This window comes from Brassica napus, chromosome A5 (assembly GCF_020379485.1).
Source record: "Brassica napus cultivar Da-Ae chromosome A5, Da-Ae, whole genome shotgun sequence".
Lineage (NCBI taxonomy): Eukaryota > Viridiplantae > Streptophyta > Magnoliopsida > Brassicales > Brassicaceae > Brassica > Brassica napus.
Window position 1 is genome coordinate 12,817,637 of NC_063438.1, and position 9,353 is coordinate 12,826,989.

Consider the following 9,353-nt stretch of genomic DNA (forward strand, 5'->3'; position numbering starts at 1 on the left):
CTAAAATCGTTTTAAATGTTTCACAGATATTTATCGCATTTACGTCAGTCAATTCAAAATATTTTTGGCCAAAACAGTAAATTAGTTATCTGAATAAGTTTTAATCTACTTAGAGTAGATTTCTAATTTGATATTTCATTGAAACACAAATACTTTCATTAATTAGAGGATGAAGTAGTGAAATGTACATAGTAGAAAAAAATAAGAGTATAGTTATATATTGATATGTGTGATAATTCAGTTCTGGATATTCTTTTGTAACTAAGTATTATATAAACGAGTTTATCTATCAGATATGAATTGAAAATGTGTTCATTTCTTCAACTTAAAATAATAAAATATGTAGTTGACTTTAACAAAACTTTAAGAAAGTTTTTTTTTTTAACTTTCCGTTGAGAATAAAGCTGTATATGTTTAAATAGTAGCGGAGTGGTGAGTGTTTAAGTCTTTAAGAGTTGTCATTTTGCTATGTTTTTTATTGATTTGTAGTCTGAAACCGTTTTAAATGATTCACTGATATTTATATAGCATCTCAAAAAAGTTCTATAAATTCAAATATAGAGTTTTTTCTTCTCCAAAATGAAAATTAAAAAGTTCAAATTTAGAGTTTTGAGAAGTGAAACTTTAAATATCACTACTCAAAACTTTAAATTTGAATTTTTATCTTTTTATTTGCAATTTGATCCTTACAATTAATTACACATCACTTATTATTATTAAGTATTTTTCGTTTATCGTTTTATTTCTTAAAAAATTTATACATCATAAATATTTCAAATATGTTTTTATAAATTCAATTTTGACACATAAAATTAAATAAATAAAATAGAATTAGACAGCAAGAGTATTACAAAAGAAACTTAATAAAAAGAACTTTTTTAAAATATACATAAAGATATAATTATTACACAAATTTAAATATTACAAAAACACGAATAGTCCGAAGTTCAGTTTGAAGTTTTGACAAATATAAATACCATAGTGTAAAATATAAATAATTTTGAAGTTCAGTTTGAACTTTTGTTTTTGGAGAAGAACACCTTGAAACTTCAAATATAGAGTTTAACAAACTTCAAAATATAGAGTCTTTTTGGAGATGCTCTTACGTTAGTCAATTCAAATGTTTTTGCCAAAACATTAAATTACTTGATTGAATAAGTTTTTAATATACTTGGAGTTAACTTTTAATTTGACCTTTATTTTTTGAAACAAAAATGTTTTTATTAATTATAGGACGAGTTAGTGAAATGTACATGAATAAAAAAAATTAAAAAAAATAGCTATATATTGATATGTGTGATCATCCGGTATAAAAGTGGACAGCTTTCTCTTTTCCCGTGCGTGAGCTTATCAATACAATGTAAAATATTATACTAGAGAGAGAGATAGAGAGAGAGAGAGAGAGAGAGAGAGAGAGAGAGAGAGAGAGAATATAGATTCATTTATAGTATATGTTTCCCAAACTGAATAAAACATACTTCATGCAAATCATTGTCCATATTTCCTAAATTCGGGATCACATCTTCATTGTAGCTTGATGAATCGTCAAATTGTTAACCATTAGAATGTTTAGCTAATAGAATAGAACCCAAAAAAAAATTCAAAAGAGAAGAAACATAATTAATTTTTCATTCTATGTTTTCCTAATATTGTGAACAAAAAAAAAATGTTTTCCTAATAAAATAGAATAGTACATCATAATGTAAGTGTTCATGTTCTCTAAATGTTCACATTCCAGTATCAGTCAAACTAGATGAACAGTTTGATAATCAGCCTCATGTATTGATCATTGTGGGATGCAAACGACATAAATGAATCCACCACTGACCTTCACGCGATCGACATAAACGAAACCCCCGCCGCTCTCCGCCTACCATCACCATTGTTTGAGCCTTCGTTGCTTCAGTTTCTTCTCAATTACTCATATTTTGTTTAGTACAATCTTCTGATGCGACATATATGATGTCCATTTTCTATATACTATATTACATATCATATCATTTAAGTTGCTATGGCCATTTACTCATTATAGTATTTTAGAGGTTATAAGTTGCAATTTCTCTTAATTAGATAGGGTTCAAGAAGAATAATCCAAAAAATAGTCTTATTACAGAGGAAAGCCTTGCTAATTGATCTGCAGGCTCGTTAAGAGATCTAGGAATACACAAAACCCGATAAGTCGAGAAGGATGAAACTAAATAGAAGATATACAAGAGAACTCCAAAAGGTTCCGATGATCCTTGGTTCTGGTTGATAACACAAACGAGCACTTGAGAATATGATTGGCACCAGCTACATGTGAGGTTGAGAGACAGTTCATGCAGTAAGGCACATCTAACCGCGAGAGCCTCCGCCGAGGGGGAGACGATGCATGCAACTGGTAGATGGAACCTCAATTTATCTCAGATGAATGGGTATTAGAGAAGATCCATCGAATGCCTGCTGAAGAAGAATTCGCTTTCAGGCCGAATCCATGTTGCCTATGATGGAGATCGAAGGATCATGTTGAGATGGTGGGGATGGAATTGATCGCATGACAGGCTGTGATTGATTGAGTTGGACCCTTTCCCACTCTCTAGCTGCATGTTCTTCTTTGGGGAAGATGTACCGAGGGGAAGAGGCTCTTCTTGGAGAAGAAGTTGGTTATGAGCACACTAAATGGCCCAGTATATCTACTAAAAGATATTGGTGGACAGACTAAGCTGTGTCAAGTCGATGTGACTGAGCGATGCTAGAAGTGAAGTCTGAAGGAGAGACACTGGTTCAAAAGGAACGGTGAAGACCACTGACCTAGGTTCCAAACCTCTTGTGCAAAGGCACACTGAACAAGGAGATCTAGCAGAGCTTCATGTGCACCACATCTGCAATCGTTCGTATTAGTGAGAGAATACCTCTATGTGTAGACTATCACCAGTGGGTAGAGAATCTTGTGTCACTTTCCATTGGAATAATTTATCTTAGACATGAGATAGGAGACCGAATAGTTTCTTCCAATCTAAGGGTTGCATTCCCGAGAGTGAGGTCATTGGTGGGTTTCATTCCCGAGAGTGAGCTCATTGGTCGGGTCTTTTCTAAGTTGAGGGAGTAGTAATAAGATTTTGAATGATTTCTGCAGAACCCATATAAATACTTTTGTAAAGCCCTGACCATCCATGGCTGATGATCCTTCCACACCCGTTCATTCGGCATGTGGGCCACATTCCGTGCGACGGGTGGTGTGTTAATGTTTTGAAGGCTCAAACGTCTTGTTTACTAACCTTGAAATCACCACATGACATTTCCCCGTGTTTTGGTATTACTTTTACGATATCGCGATTCACTGCCCGATAGTTCACCTATTTTTCTACTACTCTAGCTCAAGCATGCTTAACTATGGAGTTCTAAATGAATGTGTGCTGGAAAAAGATAAATGCACTTTGGTGCCATAGGTACCCAAATCAATTCTTTAAACTTTTCCACAAACTAGGATGTTACAATTCACCCCCTCTCAAAGAATGCAATGTCTTCGTTGCACTTCAAGATTGTTACCCATGTTAGTGTGAGCCCTCACAGGACTCCACATTCGGTTGGGTTTGGTTCTGATACAATTTCTAAAGCTCCGATCGCCCACGGCTAATGAGCCTCCCACACCCGCTCACTCGGCCGTGGGACACATTATGTGCGACAGACGGTGCGTTAGTTTTTCGAAGGTTCAAATCTTGTTTACTAACCCTGCAATCATCACGTGACGTTTCCCCATTTTTTGGCCTCACTTGCACGATACCGCGAATCACATCTCGGCTCAAGCATGCTAAACTCTAGAGTTTTAGTGACATAGGTAGCCAAATAAATCTTTTTAAACCTTTTCATAAACCGGGATGTTATAACTTCCTCTGATCCTAACAAACTGCGACAAATGCTCAGAAGAATGTGTTGGGCCGGCAGTATCGGGAACAGTTTATTTATACGAGGTGAACTCCACTCTCTGGTTTCTCTTGATAAAATTTCTGAGACTATAATGTCATGATCTTTGATTTGAATTGGTCCAATAGGTTTGAGATTGGTGGTTGGGAGAATCCAAGTGTCCGTCTAGACATTCTTAGATTTGCCATTTCCGATGGCTTTCCTAGATGGCTGAGTATGATTTCTTGTCCTAGGAATATGTCTTTCCATCCATGTGAGAAAGGAGGTTATGGAGATGTTAAGAAAAGAGGGACTGTGGCAATATTTCTCTAAAAAGATGCAGGAAAGTAAGCAATTAGAGCTTGTAGTTAACCTCCGCACAATCTTTGCCACGAGGGCATGGTTGAAAATCTGGATGTCACAAAATCACAAACCTCCTAAGATCTTGGGTTTGGTAAGAGGGTCCCAAGAGACCCATCAAATCTTTTTAGTTCCTTCTTTTGAGTTTCACCAGAAACTAGTAAGTATTGACTGTATTTTCTTGCACAGACATACATGTAGTTGAAAACATGACAAAGATTGCAACATATTAGCCTTCCATGCCATATACCAATTGATGGATCTTTGCTTTATTCTATCCACTGTATATGCAAACAAGTCTTTCTTCTTTCTGTCAAAATGTTCAGGTAAACATAGATATTTACATACATCTCCTTCTTTCTCAATTCCAAGATGAATATTTACCCGAGCTCTCACCTCAGCAGGTGTTTTGGCTAAGAAATATATAGTTGAAGCATTGATTATTTGTCATTAGGCTGACTCATACTTATGCAGTATTTCCATTAAGTTGGAGCATCTATGAGGGTTGGATTTGATGAAGAATATTATATCAGGCAGATGATTAATCTTAAAGATATGTCTTGAAACCCTAAATCAAAAAGTGTACCATACAACTGAGATTTTCTTGCAGATATCCAATATAACTTTTCAAGAATTTTTTTTTTACAAAATAGCATTTATCAAATTGTAAGAAATTAAAAAAAAAAGAGAGAGATATTTTCAAATCTACAAACAAGAACCAAACAAAATGACAAAATAATTAGTTTATAGTTAAACTAGAACAAAAATAGTTATGGTTCATTTCAAATGAATATATCTTAAATTAAAATATCCCAAGTAATGAGTAACTGAATGGATCCAAATTCTTATACTAAAAACAGAGGTCTAGTTAAATTAGTAACATATTATTATTTAGAATATTTGTATATACTTTCATGCATATAAATTACAAATAACTCAAAACTAATGAATAAGTGAAAACCATATATTAATAATCTATTACTATTTAGTTATATTTTAATATTTATATACGTACAGGAAATTTTAAAATATTCCCAGTTATGTTCACTATGTTTTCGAAATTAACATATAGCAAACTATACATAATCTAACGAAAATACATTATAAATCAAAATACCAAATCAAACTAAATGAAAGGTAAAACATTAATCTGATTTTAGCCTATTTAGAATCATGAAACAAGTATGATCTAATTGCATATATATAAAATGTATTCTTTAACTTTATACAAATTATACATATATATATATATATAAAATATCTTCTTTAACTTTATAAAAATAAATTACATTAAAATGAATTAAAAATTATAAAATTGAAAATGAAATATCAAACAATTATGATCGTTTATATATTTTGTAAATATTATATATGTACATGAGAGCCACCTAGTATTTATAATATATATGATATTCTGAGTATATTGGCGATATTAGGCATGTTCGTTTTAAAGCAGCAGCAACTGACGTCAGTGACAATAAATAAAGTTACGACGGAAGTAATTTTACATTATGTCAGCCGTCGCGTCAGTCGCCAAAGATCGATTAGAGACAGGAAATCGGAGTTGCTGCTGCTGTTATTTCTAGTGTTGCATCTGCCGGTTATTATTGGCTGTAGCGACTGAAAAAAAAAAAATCTTTTTTGCCGCGACTGTGATGTATTTGCCGTGATCAGAGATTTTATTTTGAACCGCTGCCGCTGTAGCAGGCGTTTATTAAACGACCAGGCCTATTATCAGTTTATTATTGCATTAGTCATTCTTGGCTAAAAATGAGATGAAAATATATCCCTTGAAAATGTGTTTAATTTTGCCTACAAGAAATCCTTTTACTAGTTAAAATTTACCTTTGAATCCTTTCTTGTCAAATAATTCTCGAAAATTAGAAGATAATCTATTCTATTAATTTAAGGTCCTATTTTTTATCTACTTAAAAAATTATCATTTAAATTTGGACCTATTCACACATCATTAGAAATAATTAAAACATTCAATATTATTTGGTCAACAATACAATCTATTCCTAATCATATGTCACACGTTTAAATTTAAAATATTCCATAATATTAGCAATACAGTTAATAAGCTAGCAGTTCCTGGAACTAATATTAAATTAAAATATCCTGTTTTAATTAAAAAGTTTCAAATACTATATCAATATATCATGTAGATATTCCTAATATAAAGGAAGTAAAAATTACCAAATATTTAAAATATTTACAAAACATAATTTCAAATAATAAAATATACTATCTAATAATTTAAGTTAAAATTTGTTTTATAAATACACAACATAAAAATAACATTAAATAACATAGCTAATAAATTTAATATAAACAAACAAATAAAATTGGTTTTCAACATAGCATATATATTACAGCACAAATTCTAATAACCAAACATTTTTTAGTAGATTAGATGAATCAATATATTTTTTTAAATGAAATAACATAAATGAAACATAATCTGTGTTTCAAAGCTTAATGTAATAATTTAAAAGTGATAAAATGTTATTGATATAGATGCTTAAATTATTAAGAGTGATTTTTTTTTTTAGAATATAGATACTCCATCCAATTTTATATCGTAACCAATATACTTAAATTAAACCAACCTACAATTATAACATTATTATTTGAACCAAACCAATAACAAAATCCTAACCAAACCCAAATTCATAAATTGCCAAACTATTACTATATTTATTGAACCGAAAATCAAAATTCATAAGTAAACCGGAACCAAACAAAAATAATTTCGCGCAGCCGCGCGGGTCAGAATCTAGTTACTTGTTTATTTTACTTTGATAATATGTGTGACTAGAATTCGTTAGTATCCGAATTCTTGTTTATTCTACTTTGATATTATGTGACAAGAACTCGGTCAAAGAAGAATCTGAGAATCCATTCCTAGAAGTCGTTGGTTAAAGATCTCCGGACAAATCGACCTTTTATCCTCGGCCTTTTGTCTGCGTTAACCTTTCTAACTTCGTACCTTATCTTCTTCTCAAACAAACGATTCTTGCGTTTATCTCTGTACCTCCATACTCTTGCTTCTCTCTCACTTCTGTTGCTTACTTTCTCCTCCTCTATCCCCTGCCATCAAAATATTTATATGTTCATTTTGTAGTTTTGGGGGTGGATTTGATATTTTGAAACTATGATAACATTTTTTCTCATAACAAGAAAAATGAGATTAGAAAAAGCTTACTGGAGGAACTAGCTGGAAGTTACTTGTGTTGCTAAACTCATTTTGGTTCCATGTTGCTGTTGTTGGGGATTCTTGTTTATCCCATGCCGCTATAACACTTTCGTAGTTAAGTCTAAGTAACAAGTTCCTCTGCTTTGCATTTTCTTCTGTCGTTGTTGTAACCAGGGTGGGATTAATGTCGTACTCATTCTTGCAGCTCGTCAAAGATTGTTCATGACATGCTTCATCTCCATTGGTTTTACCTTCTTCTTCAATGTAACATAGATCTTCCATTTCATCAGTTTCATGGTCAACGTTGAATTGTCTCATTGTTTCTTCAGAACCATCATGGTTGCTCAAGAAGAATTCCATCTCTATAAATCCCTGAAACTCTGGCACAAGAGAAGTTAGATTCTCATCTTCTTCATTGGTTTCGCCTCCAATCTCGGGAACATGAGGGCCTTCTCTTCTTCTCTCATCATCTACCTTCCCTTGTGGCTTTCTCTCGCAACGGACTCTAGGTGTTCTTGGTTTTCTTCTGAACCAGCTGTGCCAAACCGGCTTTCGTGCCGTTCCTTGAAGCACGCCATTAGATATCTCATTTGTTTTAAGGCAAACTCTGTCGTGTTTTGTCGCCACTTGGTTTGCACGATGCACTGATTCATCACAAACATGGCACAAGAAAGCATCATCGGATGCACAATACCAAACCGCGTGTTTGTTGAGACACAGTTCACAGTCTCGTGGCCGCTTGACATCTTCTTGACGCTCTGGAATCATAACTTTTGCGCAAGACGTGACAAAGAGTTAAGAGAAGAAATCAGATCAGAAGTAGAGACTTGACAAAAAAATGCGCTACGCTTTATAGAGTGAAAACACACACAGTAGCTGTTTCATACTTATATTCGTGTGACTTGTCAAGACCGAACAACAAAAAGATCTTAAAAGCAAGAAAAAGGGGACAGTGATGAAGACAAAGGCTAAGAAGCATGAAGAATAATGGGCACTGACAAAGGAGTCTTCTTAAGTTTATATAATAATATTTTTCGCTGGGAATAGACGAAGACATCTCCTTTAGGAAAGATTTTTCCTTTTTGACAGTTTTTTTCTTATGTGAGTATGGAGACATGACTTTTAGCTTAACTACATCTTTGTACTTACTTATGTCAGTAAAAGAGACATGGCTTTCTTAGGTCTTGTTCTAATACAGAATATTTTTGATACTTAATTAACTTACTTATACTGAGTAGGTTAATCTTGAAAGTAGTTAATATATAGAGGGGTTATGGTTAAAGCTAGTGTGATTGAGGAGGTAAAAGACTTGGTGTATTATTGAAGTGTGTGGCCATACCTATTTTTGTTGGGTTGTACGAAGGGAAAAGACACTGTACTGATGACTTGGCTTCACATGCCGAAGTTGATCCACATATGTGCGATCTTATTGGTCAGACTTGGATTATGTTCTTGGGTGTTTTATGGGTTCTTTATTCTTACCCATTCTTTAAGTTTTATCTTTTTGTTTGTTTGTCTTTTGTTTTCTGACTCATTGTCTGTGGTCCTGTACAGGTCTTTATCACCATTTAACATATGATAACATATATCATCAAAGTTTTTGTACTACTAAGATATTGAGGAAGTTTTAATGAATTGTTTTAAAGCTTAAGTAAGAGAATAAGGAGAAAAACTCTAATGACTTGTTTTAAAGCTTTTCGATTGAAGGCAATACAAAAGATGTTTTGTGGACTAATTATTACAATTACTCTTTGTGCAAGTAATTGACTCTTTTGTGTAGTAAGTACAGGTCACAGTATCATGTCACATAAATCAAAGTAAGAAAAAGAAGATACTGCTTAGTGCTTACTAAAAGGTACTTTGAGAATCATTATTTTGGAGAACACATGGACTCAAATGTACAACAGAAAAA

General features: G+C 32.9%; 1 protein-coding gene across 1 annotated transcript; it reads right to left on the reverse strand.

Annotated features, from left to right (window-relative positions):
• Positions 1-6,920: 6,920 nt before the first annotated feature.
• Positions 6,921-8,447, reverse strand: LOC111198500 (zinc finger protein CONSTANS-LIKE 8-like). Its single transcript, XM_022719453.2, has 2 exons — positions 7,451-8,447; positions 6,921-7,335 (listed from the first exon to the last, which is right to left on the reverse strand). Exons 1-2 carry the CDS (start codon positions 8,207-8,209, stop codon positions 7,150-7,152), a joined length of 945 nt encoding a protein of 314 aa, XP_022575174.1. The 5' UTR covers positions 8,210-8,447; the 3' UTR covers positions 6,921-7,149.
• Between the last annotated feature and the right edge of the window lie 906 nt (positions 8,448-9,353).